This window comes from Phyllobates terribilis, unplaced genomic scaffold, assembly GCF_046119375.1.
Source record: "Phyllobates terribilis strain yellow unplaced genomic scaffold, ASM4611937v1 Scaffold_7__3_contigs__length_470593459, whole genome shotgun sequence".
Taxonomy (NCBI): Eukaryota; Metazoa; Chordata; class Amphibia; order Anura; family Dendrobatidae; genus Phyllobates; species Phyllobates terribilis.
Window position 1 is genome coordinate 271009612 of NW_027362767.1, and position 21188 is coordinate 271030799.

The following is a 21188-nucleotide window of genomic DNA, read 5'->3' on the forward strand; positions in this document are numbered from 1 at the left end:
CTGTCGCTCCCTCTCTGCACTAGGCTTTGATTTGTATTTTCTGCATAAAGGGAAGACAGATTTGGTCTTGTGCCTGTGTAATATGGCAGCGCAGCCAGAGACGGAGCCGGCCGCTTCCTCCTGCATTGTGCATCTGTGCATTGTTATTGCTGGAGGAGACGAGAACAAAAGACAGGCGGCGGAGGGGATGACATAGCCTCCAATCACAGGAGCGCTGCACACCAACTGACAGGTCTGGTAAGCGAGCTGGGCAGGCAAATATTAATGGCCAATCTCAGCCGGGAGCACAGCAGCCAATCAGCGCCACTCTTACAGCTTCCATTTTGCTGGCAGAAATTCAGTCCTCTAAGGAAAAATTGTGGTACCTTTTCACTAGCTGCATCACTGCTAACCACCGCTTCTCTATTTTTTTTCCTCCCCTCTATTCCTGCCCTCCCTTTAAAGGCAAACTTTTGGCAAAAGCAATACCATCATTTTGTGCTCCACTGAGTTCCTCCTTGCAAATGCCTTTCAATCCAGGAAGCCATTAAAAAGCCCCAACACACAGAGACACAAGACGAGGAGAGAGGACCTGAGATATCCTACAAATATGCTAAGTGTGCACTCCACACAGCAGACTCCTCGCCTCGTCTCCTAGGGCTGCTGAGACGCGCCAGAAGGAACGGACAACGGACTCCCTCTGGAACAAAAGCACAGCGAAGAGGAGGAAGAAAAGAAAGGGAAAAAATCCTCAAGGCAGAGAGTGAGAGGAGGAAACCGGATCCAGACTGAACCTGGCACCAAGAAATGCAACCCACAAGCAAGCTGATGAGCCTGTTCTTCCTCATCCTGATGGGCACTGAACTCACCCAAGTAGGTTACCCTGCAGCCGTCCTCGTCTCAGACCCCCTCCCCCATTCCCGTGAAAGTGATTGAGTTGCGGGCAGGCTCCGCCGCTTGCTATGGTATATCCGAACCGGAGCATGGTGGCTACTGGCTTAAAATTCTGTTTGGTGCAACCTTCACCCCGGGGACCCACGTTGTGTGTTGTGGTCGGGCGGGAGCAGAGAGCATGTGGTGGTGCTGCTGCTGGAGGGGTGTAGTGGTCGGCTCAGCATGCAGATACAGTCAGCAATCCATCGCCAGGGCACATAAGGGAGTATTCACACGTGCCAGATTTCTTGCAGAAATTCCTGTGACTCAAGGTCTGTTCCCTGCACCTCAGTCGGTTGTTTCTGCAGAGAGTGCAAGTATTTCTGCAAACCCTGTTCAGATGAATGTGACAGACGCCGAAAATTCTGCAGCGTGCGAACGAACCCTATAACAATGTGCTGGGGTCATTGCCCTGCTCCAGACACACACAGCGCCCCCCTCCTTGTAGGCACAGACATCGCATCTCTCCGACTTCCCCCCTGACTGCACGTTCGGTGACGGCATCTACCTCGTTCGGCCGTGGACTTTTCTTTACATGACTATTCCTTTTGATTGACGGTGACATTTAAATGTCCTTTCTGGGTCTCTGGCGGGAGATATCCAGGGGGTAATTAGTTTCCAGGCTGCTGGAGAAGTTCACCTCCGTGAGCGGCTGGGAATCGGATCGGAGACTTTACGGATTTGTTTGATTAGCAGAATAGGAGTCAAGTGAAAGGGGATTTACACTTTCCTAATGAGATTAGGGCTATAAAGTGCTCAGAGCGAGCGGGCGCTGAACCCAATTAGATCAGGCTTACAGGAGGCTGGAGATCGGCGGGGATTTCTCACCAAGTGATTGGGGCACTGTATGGAGGGTAGCGGGGCATTACATGGATCCCCACAAGCTGCACAATGTCCTTCCACTTTCCTGCACCCTGTGGTCAGTGCAATGTGTGGGACAGATTATCAGTGGGAGGGCGTTATTATGTGTGACATGTATAGCACCATCCTCCTCCGTGGCGCTGTACACTGTGACGACTCCCCAGCAGTGACCACATACACTGTACTGTACTGGTAGAGAACAGCTGCTTTATTATGGAAGCAGACATAAGTGAGAACCCCGAAAGGTAGCACTTACACCTCGCCCAGTCGCAGGACGCGGCCCCCATGGGACACACAATCACAGCCAACATCAGAGAACAATCAGTGGCACAGCTGAAGCTTGTGATCTGCCCGGGCACAGGACACGAGATGCCCGAAGGGGCGCTGCGCTGTTCAGTTTAGTAGGGAGTCTGCTGTGGTGAGAAACATTGTAAGGAACTACTGTCAAAGTCCCTTCCTTGCACAAGGTGGGACAGAAACTTCTAGCATCTTGTAATGTCAGCAGAGGTGACATGTCCCACCCTGGAGATGGCTCGTCAGCTGCCATCTGGTCCTAGAACTGAGATTACCGACCACAGCAAGGGACAGTGCACAGAGGTAGCAGAGCTGAGCTGAGTGGCCGGATCACGGCTACTGGTACATCAAGAGCCTTGCCCTGAATGAAAGAAAACCAATAGGTGGACCTGCAGTCCTATGTAACATCCAAACTAACACACAGTGATCAGTACTGTATCATACGATATTATCCACAGTCCTATGTAACATCTGAACTAACACAGTGATCACTACTGTATCATACGGTAGTGCCTGCAGTCCTATGTAACATCCCAACTAACACACAGTGATCACTACTGTATCATACAGTGTTAACACAATGATCATTGCTGTATTATATAGTAATAACTGCAGTCCTATGCAACATCCCAACTAACATAATGATCACTGCCGTATCATAGTGTTACCCACAGTGCGATGTAACACCAACTAACACACTGTATCATACAGTATTACTTGCAGTCCTATGTAATGTCCCAACTAACTCAGTGGTCACTACTGCATCATACAGTATTACCTGCAGTCCTATGTAACATCCCTACCAACACACAGTGATCACTACTGTATCATACAGTATTACCTGCAGTCCTATGTAACACCACAGATAACATAGAATATGTTATGTGCAGTCCTATGTAATGCATGGTGATTACTTTGAACAACGCTAATGCAGTGGTTGTTATTTACAATCCTATGTACATGGCGAGAACATGTTACCTGCAGTCCTATGCAAAATATAACATTGTGGTATAGGATAATCTACACAAAATTATGAACTCAGGTCCATGACATCTGTAATTTAGCAGCACATAGTCCATGTATTACCCACAGCAACAGCCGCAGAACAAGACTTCGCCGTAAATGCCCCGCATACTTTATAGAGGAATTTTCACCACATTCTTCATGATGAACTGGACACATGATGTAACAGCATCTACAGAGTGGAATAAAACATTATAAAAACACAGCACAGAGGTGTGGAAATAACTGGGATTCACAGCTCCACACCTCTGTGCCGTGTAATGTATCCTCAGTGCGTATTTAGACTGCACACTCCAGCTGGTAGGACCGGTGGACTCAGGTCATGTGACCATGATGACATCATCACAGGTCCTTCTGCACTTCTATGTTGCTCTCTACTTATGATTGGCCAGCATCATACAGGAGGTAGAAGTGCACGCCCCCAGTGATAACTATCTAAAAACACCCACTTAGACTTAACTAAAAGTTAACTCAATGGGTGCTAAATATGTGATGCTGATATCTCAAAGGCAAAATGGAATAAAAAGTTTTCATTTTTTTTTTATATTGTGCAACCACTGTTACATTGTGTTTACCGTTCAACATGAAAAATTTGGTGAAAGGTCTTCAAGCAGCTACGCACTGGAGGATAGGTGGTCAGGCACTGTAGGACGAGTGGCCAGGTGCTGGAGGGCAAGCGGCAAGGCGTTGGAGGATAGGTGGTTGGGTGCTGGAGGGCGAGCATCCGGGCTCTGGAGGATAGGTGGTAGTGCACTGTAGGGAAAGCGGATGGGCGCTGGAGGATAGGTGGCCGGGCGCTGGAGGGTGAGCGGCAGGGCGCTGGAGGATAGGTGGTTGGACACTGGAGGGCAAGCGGTCAGGCTCTGGAGGATAGGTGGTCGTGCACTGTAGGGTGAGTGGCCGGGCGCTGGAGGATAGGAGGCTGGTCGCTGTAGGCCAAGTGGACAGGTTCTGTAGGAAGAGTAGCCGGGCGCTGAAGGTCAAGCGGCTGGGCTCTGGAGGATTGGTGGCCAGGCATTGTAGGACGAGTGGCAAGGCGCTGAAGTTCGAGTAGCTGAGCACTGGAGGATAGATGGCCGGGCTTTGTAGTGCGAGTGGCCGGGCGCTGGAGGATAGGTGTCCGGGCTCTGTAGGGTGAGTGGCTGGGCGCTGGACGATAGGTGGTTGGAAGCTGGAGGGCAAGCTGCCATGCTCCCCCCTCTTCCATCATCCAAGAGGAGAGGATTCTGCAGATGACCCGGCTTATGATTATGCTAAGGCTGCACTGACCTCTGTGTTTAAAAGGGGCAAATTACCTGGTGTAAGGCAGCCATAAGCCTAAAAAGAAAAAGATGGTCAATGCCCAGGATCTGACTACTGCACAGGTTTAAATCCAACTCTCCAGTGCGTAGTGCCCTCCTTATACAGGGTGCAGGTGATACCCTGCGGTCAGAGCTGAGAGGGCCGGAGACAAGCAATAGAATGAACAATCACTTGTCGGAGGGGTCCGGTGTCTTCACACATGTCACATGCATACATTGGTGTAGTAGGGCCGAGACTGACATAAAGCCCCCTGTGCAGGACACTATATGCCGGGATCCAGTGCATCCAGTGAGCTGCAGATCAGGGCACCATTCCCCCCACAATGCTTTGCTCCGCACTAGGGCCGCACTGTGGGTGATTTATGGAGAAAGCGTCTCTAGCAATTAATGACATTGGACAGAGAAGGTGTAAATCTCACTACCTGCACAGACTTAATTCATGGGAAAGAGGGACCGTGTGTCTTTAACCCCGTGTGCTCCAGAGCAGTCTGTAGCTGGAGCAGGGGAACATATAAAAGGTGCTCAGACTAGGGCAGGGCTCCTCAAACTTCTACTGGGACCTCAGCAGACAGACCAATATGGCGTCTGGGCTCCATCGCCTCGAGCAGAAGTCAATGCTCAAGTTCATAATATCTCTAAATGTTACTTTTTTGTCTCCTGTACCAGTGCAACATCACAATATGTACACAAGAGAGAATTATGTGGCGAAACTGAATATTGCTGCGGCCATAGAAAGGACTGTGAAGAATATGGTCACTTCTATGTGATAATACGAGTGCGGCACCAACAACCAGGGGGTGCCTCGCTGAGACCGGCCTCACAGCTGGAGAAGCGCTGTCACACTGTGCCATCTACACTGTGTATAGATGAAGCAGAGCTGAAATATTCAGATGTTTTCTTGCTGTAAACCATTATGACGTGTAGCCATATAACAGCGGCATTGACACTACAGGAGGAGGCAACCTGTAGTCCTATGTAACACCACAGATAAAATCTCAAGAGGGTGTCCAGTATATTTGCACTGAGGACCCGTTCCGTTGATAGATCATCTGGGGCACGCAGCGCCCCCCCCCGATCAGCCGGGGTCAGATGTAGCAGTGTACAGAGCAGGGCAGCACTGCTACAGTAACTGCTTGGTGGCCGCTCCCAGGTACTGCAGGGATCCGCTCTGTACATCCAGCCGCTAATATCCGCTGTGCGGTGGAATGCCGAGAGTGAGATCCTAATAGATCTTAGATACATGACCCACCCTGAACAGAAGTCCTTAATATAAAAGTACCGGACCATGGCGGGCATTTATGTTACTTATATCTATTTTTTACTTAAATGCATCAAAATGTATTATGCAATCTTATTGTAAAAAAGGTTTTCTCCTCCATATCTCTTTTACATATGTATCACTATACACAGCAGACTGCAGAAAGAGCTTCCAGTAATCAGTCAGTGAGCTCATCTCTGGTTAGTAACGCTCATCTCTTCTGAACCATCTTCCACATCCTCTATATATCACTGTACATAGACTGCAGAATGATTTACCAGTGATCTGTCAGTGAGCTTGTCTCTGGTATGTAATGCTTATTTCTCTTCTGAACTATTTTCAACATCCTCTATATATCACTTTACATAGGTCACTGGAAAATCATTCTGCAGTCTATCAGTGAGCGCATATCTGGTTGGTAATGCCAATTTCTCTTCTGAATCATCTTCTACATCCTCTATATATCACTGTGCATAGACTGCAGAATGATTTACCAGTGATCTGTCACTGAACGTCTATCGTCTGTAATGCTTATTTCCCCTCACATGAACGCTTCTGGGTGAATTTATCAGAACAATATTTCCTCTAAAGTATACCACAGATATACAGAAAAGTGTAATCTGAGCCGTACACCATGTATCATGAACGCAGGAAAGTGCAGGATCCAAAGATCTGCTGAGCATCACTATCTACAGATTAGTGCCCTGCGACTTGCGGGTCTTTAGTGATACTACTACTCCCAGTAGAACGACGTAGGACAAAGCACAGATTTCTAGCACGTTACACATTTATACAGCGGGGGTCTCCTCTATATTCTGGCTGCTTCTGAGCTGAGCGGTTTGGATCCATGTGAGACAATTACATAAATATGAATTCCATCACATTATATAATTAAGAGGGACATAGATTCAGGCAGAGTCTCCGGGATCTGTGCTCAGGCTATGGCAGCTGGTATTCTAAGAATTGACCTGATGGTCCATTTTGGTGGTCTCTGCACACAGGCCTGGGATTATCATCGGCTCAGGTATGCAGACATAGTATTGGGGCACTATTATGTTGGCACTTGCCTCACGTACAGTGATGGGAGGATAGATGTATAAATATCTCCAGATACTGACAAATCCATTAGCACCTGGTAGAGATGCCGGGGGCAGTGCCCTCTCCAGCACTGGCACACACTTGGCCGCTTTCCTTCCATTTTCCAGCTGCAGTACAGAGATAAACTCTCTATTTTTTACTGCTTGACCAGTCATGACTTCAGGTAATTTTAGTAATGATCCACAGGAAAGCTTGGTGCCTGCTCCTGGCAGATGCAGAGGCTCAGCAGCAAACGATCTGAAGGAGAACTCCCATCATCCTTGTAGAAGACCCCCAGAACCTGAAGACAAGGCGTTTACACTCCAGTGTGATAATAAGGGGCTATCATCAATATGTATGTGGCCACTATTCCAGCTCCCATGTGGCAGTGTATGCTAAGTGGGCACGTTGTCCAACTAAACAGGGTGTATACTCCCATATCTACAACATGTGAGCACCACCGGGGGCCAGCGCCACTGCAAGGTCGCCCAACATGACCGCTCTGAGCATTTAGTAATCATTCAGCGGCAGCGGTGGAGCGGGGTTAGAGGAGGTAGGGTCACCGCTGCAGGAAGCTGGTGGCGACAGGAGTGAGGTGATGCTGCAGACCCTTGCCTGGATAGAGAGGGTGTCCCAGCGGTGGGCTTCATGAAGATGTCGGTGGTGCATTCAGGAGTGGATCTTGGCCATTTTCCTGAAGCCCACCGTCGGGAGAGCAATGTGTAGAGCGGGGAATCCGCTCCTGCCTGCACCGCTGACATTTTCATGAAGCCAACCACCGGGACACCCTCTCCTCCCAGCCCAGGGTCTGCAGCATCGCCACATTCCTCCAGCAGGGTCGCCGCTGCGGAAACGGTGGCGACCCTGCCTCCTGTGACCTCGCTCCACCACTGCTGCCGCCCCCCCGATAAGCTACATTCGGACTAAGACGCACCCCATTTTCCTCCCAAATTTTGAGGAAAAAAGTGTGTCTTATCGTCTGTAGAATATGGTATACACAGTGGGTGAAATAAGCATTTAACACATCACCAATTTTCTTAGAAATATATTTCTAAAGATGATATTGACATGAAATTATCACCAGATGTCGGTAACAATCCACCCAATCCACACAGGCAGAGAAATCAAACCATAGATGTCCATAAATTAAAGGGAATCTGTCACCCCCATGGGAGTTATCAGACCTCTAATATGGGCATACAAGTGATAGAAATGTAAATCTATACTTACCTGTATGTTCTATAATAGAGGTTTGCTAGCTTTGAAATTGTTTTTTTTTTGCTTTTATTAACCCAGTTTTCACATGATTCCCGTCTGGGGGACGCTAAGACATCCCCGCCTATCTAATTAATTTCCATATTCCTCCCCTCCCCTGCACATCACAGGGCCCTGTGACGTGCACTCTTCTCGTTCACATCCCGCGCACGCACAAAGAGCCTATAACGCGAGGCACACATTTTTTGCTCCCGGACCCATTTTTCCCTGCAATGGTCTAGTGTGCAGGCGCCTGCGGTACAGTGACTCCCTGGCGCCTGCGCACTAGACTACTGCAGGGAAAAATGGGGCCGGGAGCAAAAATAGCGCGCCTCGCGTTATAGGCGCTTTGTGCGTGTGCGGGATGTGAACGAGAAAAGTGCATGACACAAATTAAGTAGACAGGCGGGTACATCTTAGCATCCCCTGGACGGGAACCATGTATAATAATGAGAAATGATACAGGAAAAAAATATTGAACACATGAAGAAAGAGGTGCAAAAAACATGGAAAGTCATGACACCAGCTGGAATCTATCAGTAATTAGAAAGCAATCCTGACACTTAGTGAAAAATAATATCAGTTGGGTCAACTGATGGTCTTTAAAAAGATGTCTCATTACCAAGTTGACATACAAGAAACTTCTCATGATGGGTAAAACCAGTGAGCTATCTCAAGACCTTTGCAGCCTTAATATTGGAAAACATACTGATGGCATTGGTTATAGAAGAATTTCTAACCTGAGGAGAGCGATAGAAAGACCTGGAATCAGTAGGTACAAATTGTTTCAAACAAAACTATAAGGCTATGTGCCCATGATGCAGAAATGCTCCTGATTTTTTCCTGAGCGTTTCTGCATCTCCCTGGCAGAAAAAAACGCATGCGGATTGTACATGTGGATTGTACATGCGGATTGTACATGTGGATTGTACATGTGGATTGTACATGTGGATTGTACATGCGGATTGTACATGTGGATTGTACATGTGTTTTTCCTGCCAGGGACAAGCGGAAGTGAAGCGTTCTTCACTTGCATTTCCGCATGCGGGTTGACAAGCGCTTTCCAAGTGATTTTAGCATCACTTGGAAAGTGCTTGTCAACTTGGTCACACTATATAAATCCATGCAACCGGCATGGATTTATATAGTGTGACCGAGAGAATGTCAAAACATAAAAAAATAAATCTATACTTACCTTCCGATGGCCCCCGCAGTCTAGTTTCGCTCCGTCCTGGCTTGCTGGCAGCTCGCGGTACACTACACTGAAGGACCTGCCGTTACATGACTATGAAGTCAGCGCAGGTCCTTCAGTCCACCGCAAGCTGCTGGCAAGTGAAGACAAGCGAATCGGGGGCCATCAGAAGGCAAGTATAATATTTATTTTTTATTTTATTCTTTTCTTTTTTTACAGGTTCTATTGTACCCGGGTCCGGAGGAGAGTCTCCTCTCCTCCACACCCGGGTACCATCTACACATTGAAACGCTTGGATTCCACATGTACAGATCCAGTGATGCGGAATCCAAGCGTTCCAATGCAAGTCAATGGCGGCAAAAACGCAGCGCTTCCGCAAAATAATTGGTAATGCTGCGTTTTTTTCCGCAATGATAATCCACAGCACATGCGAATTATCATTGGGGAACATGGCAGGCCTTCTACCATGCGCTTTTTAAGCGTTTCTGCAGCGTTTTTGCCGCTGCGGAAACGCTTAAAAAACGCATCATGGGCACACAGCCTTAGTAATACACTAAACCTCCATGGCCTGTATGCACGCTCACCACGCAAGACTCCATTGCTGAACAAAAATCATGTTCGAGCGCATTTAAAGCAGGGCTGTGGAGTCTGTAAGCTAAACCTCCGACTCCAACTGCGACTCCTCAATTTCCATGTCACCGACTCCGACTCCCTCATACTCGGCTCATGTTTAAGTGATAAATTTACTGTAGCTCAGATTCATCTCAGCTAAAAGTCTAGACCCTTAGATAAGGAATAGGACAGACATTTATAGGACATTTCATAACTTTCCCAAATTCTTATGAAAAAAATATTCCCCACAAACTGCATGAACTACTGTACCCAATTTATTATATAATTTAGAAGTTGGAGTCAGTCCATTTTATACCGACTCCACCACTCCGAATCCAACTCCACAGCCCTGATTTAAAGTTTGGTCAACAACATTTAGACAAGTCTGTGAAATACTGGGAGAGTGGACAAATGTACCGAGATATTCTCAAAAATAATCTGCTGCTATCTATCAGGATGATGAAGATGAAATGAAGGTGGACATTTCAGCAAGACAATCATCCCAAACACACAGCCAAGAAAACTCTCAATTGGTTTCAGAGAAAGAAAATGAAAATAAATCTGCTAGAATGGCCCAGCCAATCACCTGACCTGAATCCAATAGAAAATTTATGGAAGGAACTAAAGCTCAGCGTTCCTAGGTGGAGCCCACGGGATCTTCAGGATTTGAAGAGTGTTTTGTGGGAGAATGGGCTAAAATGACCCCTGAGCAATGCCTGCAACTAGTTTCTCCATACAGGAGGCGTCTTGAAGCGGTCATCACCAACAAAGGCTTTTGTACAGTCAGCGTGTGCAATAATTTTTCCCCATGTCATTTTTCATTATAAGGCTATGTGCCCACGATGCAGAAATGCTGCATATCTTTTACGCTTCTTCCTGGCAGGAAAAACGCATGCGGATTTTACATGCGTTTTTCCCGCCACGTAGAAGCGTTTGTCAAGCGTTTTTGCATGCATTTCTGCATGCGGGTCATCAAGCGCTTTTCCAAGCGATTTTAGCATCACTTACAAAAGTGCTTGACAACTTGGTCACTCTATATAAATCCATGCAACTGGCATGGATTTATATAGTGTGACCAAGTAATAGTTTAAAAAAAAGAATAAGAATGGTAAAAAATAAAGATTATACTTACCTTCCAATGGCCCCCGGTCTCCTTCTCCGCTCCGTTCGGTCTCTCCAGTGTCTCGCGGTGGTGTGACAGGTCACGCGACCCCCGACGTCAGCGGTCACGTGACCTGTCACATGACTCAATGACGTCATGTCAGGTCCTCACACCACCGCGAGCCGCCCAACACATCGCACTCATTGCTGAGGAGGCCGGGGGCCATCGGTAGGTAAGTATAATCTTTATTTTTTATTTTAAATTCTTTTTTTAACAGGTTCGATGGTACCCAGGTCTGGAGGAGAGTCTCCTCTCCTCCAGACCTGGGTGCCATCCGCACATTGAACCGTGTGATATCCGCGTGTGCAGATGCAGTGATGCGGATGTCACGCGGTCCAATGCAAGTCAATGGTGGCGATTACGCTGCGTGTCCGCAAAATTAATGGACATGCTGCAGATTGTTCCGCAATGATAATCCGCAGCGGAAATTTCCGCAGCATGTGCATAGCACATGCGGATTATCATTGGGGACCATGGCGCACATATTACCAAGCGTTTTTTAAGCGTTTTCGCTGCGGAAATTCTGCGGCAGAAACTCTTGAAAAACGCATAGTGGGCACGCAGCCTTACACATGTCCATAAATTAAGTTATCTATGGTTTGATTTATTTGACTATATGGATTGGATGGGTTGTGTGGGAATGCTACTCACTTTGGTGCGTCGGGAGGCAAAATAGGAAGCTTTTCCATTTAAAAGTCCATGCTTGTTTATTGATGCTTCATAAACTAGCTTTAAGCAAAGGAAAAAATAAACAGCCTTCAGTGCAGGCAAAACAAAGTAAACAGTTCTTTGACAAAGTCTCGTAAGAGCCAGTCCTGGTTACACAGGCTGGATAGCATCGAGTACACCGTCTCAGTCTGGATATACCACACAGGAGGCCTTCTTCCTTCACACACAGCCCATGTGTCAAATAACGGACTCCATCCTAAAAGGTTAAACCACACCCAGAGGTTGGGTATGTGGGAAGCCAGACCCATCCATCTCCCAGGCTGCCCATAAAACCTGGTCCTGATGCACCAAACAATCCTCTTAGTGCTATGTGCACTAGAGCAATACTCCAGGATGACATCACAGATGACAACTATCTCTGTGATACATGCCTCCCATCAACTATGTGTCCGGTAGCTGCCTTACACTTGTTACCGACATCTGTTGAGAACTTCATGTCTATAGCACCTTTAGAAATATATTTAGTTAGAAAATTGGTGACATGTTCAAAACTTATTTCACCCGCTGTGTGTGTGTGTGTGTACACACACACACACACACACACACGGTACCACTCCTGTATATACTATACATTTGCAAGTAAGAAAGGATCCAGCTTCCACAATAAAACAATCTTGCTTTATTTCACTCCATAAAAACAGGAATTTGGGAACGACCACAGTAGGGAGGTGTGGCGGAAAGACAGGTGAGTCTAAGAGCATGTAATATGCTCGAAACACGTCCACTGGTCTAACGCACCAGTCTTTCCCCCACACCTCCCTACTGTGGTATTTGCAAGTGTGTGCCGCGTCCGGCAGGGACAACTCTCCGTGCTTCTCGTGGTGAATTCATCGGGACAATTAAGGGTGAGCTGAAAACAAATCCTTTCCATGCATATACTATACATTGCACAGTACCACTCCTCCTGTCCTGTACATACTAAATACTGCACAGTACTACTCCCTCTGTCCTGTATATTCTATACACTGCACAGGACCTCTTCTACTGTCCTGTATATATTACACAATGCACAGTACCACTCCTCCCGTCCAGTATATACTATACACTGCACAGTACCACTCCTCCCGTCCTGTATATACTGTATACACTGCACAGTACCACTCCTCCCGTCCTGTATATACTGTATACACTGCACAGTACCACTCCTCCCGTCCTGTATATACTGTACACTGCACAGTACCACTCCTCCCGTCCTGTATATACTGTATACACTGCACAGTACCACTCCTCCCGTCCTGTATATACTGTACACTGCACAGTACCACTCCCCCGTCCTGTATATACTGTACACAACACCACTCCTCCAGCCCTGTATATATTGTATACACTGCACAGTACCACTCCCCCATCCTGTATATACTGTACACTGCCACTCCTCCCATCCTGTATATACTGCACAGTACTACTCCTCCAGTCCTGTATATACTGTACACTGTACAGTACCGCTTCCCCGTCCTGTATATACTGTACACTGCACCACTCCTCCAGCCCTGTATATATTGTATACACTGCACAGTACCACTCCTCCCCTCCGGTATACAATGCACAGTACCACTCCCCTGTCCTGTATACACTGTATACACTGCACCACTCCTCCCGTCCTGTATATACTGCACAGTACCACTCCCCTGTCCTGTATATAGTGCACAGTACCACTCCCCCGTCCTGTATATACTGTATACACTGCACCACTCCTCCCGTCCTGTGTATACTGTACACTGCACCACTCCTCCAGCCCTGTATATACTGTATACACTGCACAGTACCACTCCCCTGTCCTGTATATACTGTACACTGAACCACTCCTCCAGCCCTGTATATACTGCACAGTGCCACTCCTCCCATCCTGTATATACTGCACAGTACCACTCCTCCCATCCTGTATATACTGTACACTGCACAGTATCACTCCTCTTGTCCTGTATATACTGTACACTGCACCACTCCTCCAGCCCTGTATATACTGCACAGTGCCACTCCTCCCATCCTGTATATACTGCAGTGCCACTCCTCCCGTCCTGTATATACTGTACACTGCACCACTCCTCCAGCCCTGTGTATATTGTATACACTGCACAGTACCACTCCCCCGTCCTGTCTATACTGCACAGTACCACTCCCCTCCGTCCAGCATATACTGTATACACTGCACAGTACCACTCCTCCCGTCCTGTATATACTGTATAGTGCACAGTATCACTCCTCTTGTCCTGTATATACTGTACACTGCATCACTCCTTCCGTCCTGTATATACTGTATACACTGCACAGTACCACTCCTCCCGTCCTGTATATACTGTATAGTGCACAGTATCACTCCTCTTGTCCTGTATATACTGTACACTGCATCACTCCTTCCGTCCTGTATATACTGTACACTGCATCACTCCTTCCGTCCTGTATATACTGTATACACTGCACAGTACCACTCCTCCTGTGCTGGGTATACTGTACACTGCAGAATACCACATCTCTTGTCCTATATATACACAATATAGACTGCACAATACCACTCCTCCTGTCTTGTATATACTATATACTGCAGAGTATCACTTCTCCTGTGTTACGCTCATGGCCGGGCTATTTGGCGTGAGCGTGGTTAGTGGTCCCACTGGGCCACGAACCGAGGAGTGCCTGCAGGGGCGTGACTAGGGCCTCGCCAGATCTGACCCTGACCGCACGGCGGCTTAATCGACTACGTGGTCCGAGGAGGGACGAGGGAGGTGGCCCAGGTTCTACTCCAGGGCAGACCCTGGCCACACAGCTGTTGACCCACACCGGGGTATGCAGGAACAGGCAGGTTCAGCTGGTGTGTAGATAGGCAGGCAGGTACTAGCAGGCACGGCTAGTATACAGACAGGCAGGCATGGCTGATATACAGGCGGGCAGGTACTGGCGGTCACGGCTAGTATACAGGTGGGCAGGTGCTGGCGGGCACGGCTGATATACAGTTGGGCAGGTGCTGGCGGGCACAGCTGATGTACAGGTGGGCAGGTGCTGGCGGGCACGGCTGATATACAGACAGGCAGGATAGGGACCAGTACAGACTATGATACAGGAGCAGAGCCGCAGGTGCGGATGGGAAGCGGAGCAGGGCAGGGCATAGCCGCAGGTGCGGACGGGAGGCGGAGCAGGGCAGGGCAGAGCCGCAGGTGCGGACGGGAAGCAGAGCAGGGCAGGGCAGAGCCGCAGGTGCGGACGGGAAGCAGAGCAGGGCAGGGCAGAGCCGCAGGTGCGGACGGGAAGCAGAGCAGGGCAGGGCAGAGCCGCAGGTGCGGACGGGAAGCAGAGCAGGACAGGGCAGAGCCGCAGGTGCGGACGGGAAGCAGAGCAGGGCAGGGCAGAGCCGCAGGTGCGGACGGGAAGCAGAGCAGGGCAGGGCAGAGCCGCAGGTGCGGACGGGAAGCAGAGCAGGGCAGGGCAGAGCCGCAGGTGCGGACGGGAAGCAGAGCAGGGCAGGGCAGAGCCGCAGGTGCGGACGGGAAGCAGAGCAGGGCAGGGCAGAGCCGCAGGTGCGGACGGGAAGCAGAGCAGGGCAGGGCAGAGCCGCAGGTGCGGACGGGAAGCAGAGCAGGGCAGGGCAGAGCCGCAGGTGCGGACGGGAAGCAGAGCAGGGCAGGGCAGAGCCGCAGGTGCGGACGGGAAGACAAGCAGGGCAGAGCTGCAGATGCGGATGGGTAGAAGGGAAGAGCAGAGTCGCAGGTGAGGACGGGAAGCGGAGTATCGCAAAGCAGGGCAGAGCCGCAGGTGCGGACGGGAAGCGGAGCAGGGCAGGGCAGAGTCGCAGGTGCGGACGGGAAGCGGAGCAGGGCAGGGCAGAGTCGCAGGTGTGGACGGGAAACGGAGCAGGGCAGGGCAGAGTCGCAGGTGCGGACGGGAAGCGGAGCAGGGCAGAGTCGCAGGTGCGGACGGGAAGTGGAGTAGAGCAGGGCAGAGCAGAATCGCAGGTGCGGACGGGAAGCAGAGCAGAGCAGGGCAAAGCACGGCCAGGGGGGAATGCCGCAGGAATGCCAGACAGGTACAGAAAAGCACAAGGGAATAGCAAGTATACAGAGGATAAGTACAGGGACAGGGAGACAGGACAGACAGAGCCAGATTCACACAGGGTATTTACTATGAAGTAGCGAGTGGACACGCTCACAAACTGAAGTACAAAGACGACAGGTAGGAGATAGGTTCTGGTACTGACACTGCAGAATATAGAAAGGTACTGGAACAGACACAGGAGGCAAAGGGAAGGATCGGATATAGAGGCAAACAGGTAACGGGCTAGAACACAGTTCAGACAGGAACGAGATACAGGTACGAGCCTGGGCATTCAGCCCCCAGGGTGGTGGAAATAGACTAGAAGTCACCGGTACAGGTAACAGGCCTGGGTACTCAGCCCCCAGGGTGGCAGAAACAGGCAAGATACATGACAGGACCTGGCAACTCACAGTTGCAAAGCACACACTGAAAGATAGTGTTGCTCAGGCACCTCCCCATGGGTGGAAGTGGTTTAAGTATCCAGTGTCTCACAGCAATAGGCTGGGGACAAATTAGGAACACGCGCACTGTTGCTTTAAGACTCAGGAAGTTCTAGTGGCGCTGCCCTAATCCTGCAGACCAGAGACCTACACAACAGACAGGAACACAGTGTGCAGCCTGGACTGGTGGGTAAGTTGGCGGCCTTGCATGAGGGGAGATGGAAAGCCATGTCGGCAAGCCGCCAGGGATGTTACATTCTGTCTTGTATATACTATACACTGCACAGTACCACTCCCCCTGTCTTGTATATACTGTATACTCCAGAGTATCACTTCTCCTGTCTTGTATATACTATACACTGCACAGTATAACTCCCCCTGTACTTTATATACTATACACTGCACAATACCACTCCTCCCGTCTTGCATATACTGTATACACTGCACAGTACCACTCCTCCCGTCCTGTATATACTGTACACTGCACAGTATCACTCCTCTTGTCCTGTATATACTGTACACTGCACCACTCCTCCAGCCCTGTATATACTGCACACAGTGTCACTCCTCCCATCCTGTATATACTGCACAGTGCCACTCCTCCTGTCCTGTATATACTGTACACTGCACAGTACCACTCCCCCGTCCTGTATATACTGTACACTGCACCACTCCTCCAGCCCTGTGTATATCGTATACACTGCACAGTACCACTCCCCCGTCCTGTCTATACTGCACAGTACCACTCCCCCCCCATCCTGCATATACTATACACTGCACAGTACCACTCCTCCCATCCTGTATATACTGTACACTGCACAGTACCACTCCCCCAGTCCTGAATGGACTGTACACTGCACCATTCCTCCTGTCCATACTGCACAGTACCACTCCTCCCGTCCTGTATATACTGTACACTGCACAGTACCACACCTCCTGTCCTATATATACACACTATCCACTGCACAATACCACTCCTCCAGTCTTGTATATACTGTATACACTGCACAGTACCACTTCTCCCATCCTGATTATACTGTATACACGGCACAGTACCACTCCTCCCGTCCTGTATATAATGTACACTGCACAGTACCACTCCTCCCGTCTTGTATATGTAACGATCGGAACGCCGGTCGAATGTGTATGAGGGATACGGCACTGCTATGAATGACTCCGACCTCGTATAGTGGCAAATAACTTTCTTTATACTGGTCACACAAATGACAGGGTTAAACGATTCTACAAAATATGGGCCACAACAACCACTAACACAAGATACAAGTTATGTAGCCCGAGAGAGCCCAAGTGCCAATCTCGCGGGAATGAGCCAAACTACCCCTGGGCTATGCCGCTCCCAACCTTATTCAGTACAGGGCCTACCCAGGATGTTACCGCGGACGTGGCACGTGGTCCTCCCAGGAATATAACCTCACACCCCCCTCCCACATTAATACAATGGGATCTGGGTACCCTTGTTTTCCCCTTACAGAACACTCATATATATATTTAGCCAACATGTTACCTATAATCTCTCAGACTTAATACATATACAAACAGTTAACAAACTAAACCTTTTATTAGACCCTGATCTCTGGCCACAGGGTTTGATCTGCTTCTCCTTCTCACCAAGCTCTTCAGCACATTCAGGTGTAAGAAGGAATTAGAATCAATCTCAGTCTCAAAGTGTAGTTCACAACAGGGCTCCTTTGTAGTATCCAGGTACACAGCATCTTAGTATACCAGATCCTTCACAATCTCTGGATCAAGCCTAATCAGTCCATCAGCAGTGATATACACCAGGCAGTTCTCAGCACTACTGGAATCACTAACTAGCTTTCCCTAACTGACTACACAGTTGGTGACCGGTCACATATCTGAGTTACTCACAGAGCACAGCTTCTTCTTGGAAACACCATCTGGCTGCAGTCTGTACAAGCTCCCAAACGTCCTCTGGGCATCAGACGCGTCTTGTCTCCTCAGAGGACTTCCTGGTTCTGAGTTTCCCGGGCTTTTTTACAGATCCCAGGGCTTTTTCTTTACTTGTTTCTTGCTGACCCCTAATGGCCGGACTAAGTCATTGCAGGAGAAATGTATACTGTCAGTAATATGAACTCATTACTAAAAAGACATGTCAACATGTTACATATATACTGTACACTGCATAGTACCACTCCTCCCGTCCTGTATGTACTGTACACTACCACTCTTCCTGTCCTGTATATGCTGCACAGTACCACTCCTCCCATCTTGTATATACTGTACACTGCACAGTACCACTCCTATCGTCCTGTATGTACTGTACACTACCACTCTTCCTGACCTGTATATGCTGCACAGTACTACTACTCCCGTCCTGTATATGCTGTACGCTTCACAGTACCACACCTCCTGTCCTATATATACACACTATGCACTGCACAATACCACTCCTCCTGTCTTGTATATATTGTATACACTGCACAGTACCATTCTTCCAGTCCTGTATATACTGTACACTGCACAGTACCACTCTTCCTGTCCTATATACAGTGAAGGAAATAATTATTTGATCCCTTGCTGTTTTTGTAAGTTTGCCCACTGACAAAGACATGAACAGTCTATAATTTTAAGGGTAGGTTAATATACTATATACTGCACAGTACCACTTCTCCTGTCTTGTATATACTATACACTGCACAGTACCACTCTTTCTGTTCTGTAGATACTATACACTGCACACCACCACTTCTCCTGCCCAGTATATACTATCAACTGCACAGGATCACTCCTCCTGTCCTGTATATATTATACACTGCACAGTACCACTTCTCCTGTCTTGTATATACTATATACTGCACAGCACCACTTCTCCTGTCTTGTATATACTATGCACTGCACAGTACCACTCTTCCTGTTCTGTATACTATACACTGCACACTACCACTTCTCCTGTCCAGTATATACTATCCACTGCACAGGATCACTCCTCCTGTCCTGTATATATTATACACTGCACAGCACCACTTCTCCTGTCTTGTATATACTATGCACTGCACAGTACCACTCTTCCTGTTCTGTATACTATACACTGCACACTACCACTTCTCCTGTCCAGTATATACTATCCACTGCACAGGATCACTCCTCCTGTCCTGTATATATTATACACTGCACATTACTACTTCGGTTCTGTGTATATTATACACTGCACGGTGCCACTTCTCCTGTCCTGTATATATACACTGCACAATACCGCTTTTCCTGCCCTGTATACTGGGTGTAATTCTCAGGATCTGTATTATTCTAAACACACTCCTGAACACTGAAATTACAGCACCAAGAAGGAAAAGTCGTAGAGTTATGGAAACCACAGGATAGAGACATATTATTAAATGCTCTTGGGCAAATCATCAGGATCCGCTTCTGACAGCTCCTCTGTAATCACTGACTAATGATGTCTTTGATGTGCTCGATGGAGAGAAGTCCGGAGATGCTGTAGCCATTGGAGCACATTTAGGCCATGGAGGTTGCAGACTGAGCTGTTCGTGACCTAGAATGAAGACTACAGGGGTCCAGATACTGTACATTATGGCCGCCTCCATACAGAAACACCATAATTCCAGTACTAGGACCAGAATGACGTTCCCTCGTGAAGCCTCTTCATGGTGTTCCCCACGTGACCTCCAGATCATTCTTCTGCTATCATTGTGTCCAAGACAAAAGTCAGACTCGTCAATGAAGAGGACAGGCCTCCATTCCAGCCTGTTTTGCTCCATTCCAGCCTCCATTGTTCTGCACCATAATGACTTTTGAGAGCAGTGATGTGAGCTCAGTGGACATCAGTAGACAGATGTCTGGCTAAAATCTCAAAGTCATCCATACACCTCCTGATGGTTTGCACAGACTCTGTTGTTGCCTTAGGCTCTGCAAGTGACCTCTAATTTCACTTGTAGAACAGAATGAATGGAAACAGTGGTACGACCATTTCTCCAAAGTGTCCCACATCGCCCTCAGGCTACATGTTCCTCGTACTACTGTGAGCAGCTTACGTAACCTAAACCTGCTCCGATGGCTGCAGCATCTCTGGACTTGTCCCCATAGAGTACATTGGGGACATCCTTGGTCGGTGATCACACAGGAGCTGCCAATAGTGGATTCTAATGATTTGCCCAAGTGCATTCAGCGGCAGAACCTTCCTCAGACGACCATTCAAAACCTCAGTGATAGCAGCCAAGACTGGATTTCTGGATGGGGCTCAGACTCCAGACTGGATACAGCCAAAGATTGTGATAATGTTTCCATTTTTCCATCATTTGCAGTAACATTTCTATACTGTAACTTACATAATTCCATGACTTTTTCATCCTTGTGATACAATGTCAATTATGGGGAATGCATACCATAGGGTGTGATGCATATTGGAACAACACACAAAAAAAAAAAAGGCAAAATTAGACATAATTTCACACAAAGCCCCAAAAATCGGCCAGGCAAAATTGTTGGCACCTTTCCAAAATTGTGGGTAAACAACTTTGTTTCAAGCATGTGATGCTCGTTCAAACTTACTTGTCGCAAGTAACAGGTGTCAGCAATATGAAAATCACACCTGATAAAAAGGGGAGAAGTTGACTCAATCTTTGCATTGTGTGTCTGTGTGTGCCACACTAAGCATGGAGAACAGAAAGAGAAGAGAACTGTCTGAAGATTTGAGAACCAAAATTGTTGAATAAGATCAACAATTTCAAGGTTACAAGTCTATCTTCAGATATCTTGATGTTCCTTTGTCCTTGGTACGCAACATAATCAAGACGTTTACAACCCATGGCACTGTAGCTAATCTCCCTAGATGTGGACAGCAGAGAAAAATTGATGAAAGGTTGCAACACAGGATAGTCCGGATGGTCGATAAGCAGCCCAAATCAAGGTCCAAAGAAATGAAAGCTGTCCTGAAGGATCAGGATGAAGCAGTGTAAGCGCAAACTATCCGTCGACATTTGAATTAAAAGAAACGCTATGGCAGGAGACCCAGGAGGACCCCACTGTTGACACAGATACATAAAAAAGC

At 48.1% G+C, this 21188-nt stretch overlaps 1 protein-coding gene across 1 annotated transcript in view; it reads left to right on the top strand.

The window, feature by feature from the left end:
* Nucleotides 1-301: 301 nt before the first annotated feature.
* Nucleotides 302-21188, top strand: part of OLFM1 (olfactomedin 1) — a 57213-nt gene continuing 36326 nt past the window's right edge. The window contains exon 1 of the mRNA XM_073640751.1: nt 302-852. Coding sequence (XP_073496852.1) covers nt 787-852 — 66 coding nt within the window. The 5' untranslated portion in view covers nt 302-786. The remainder of the gene's footprint in view (nt 853-21188) is intronic.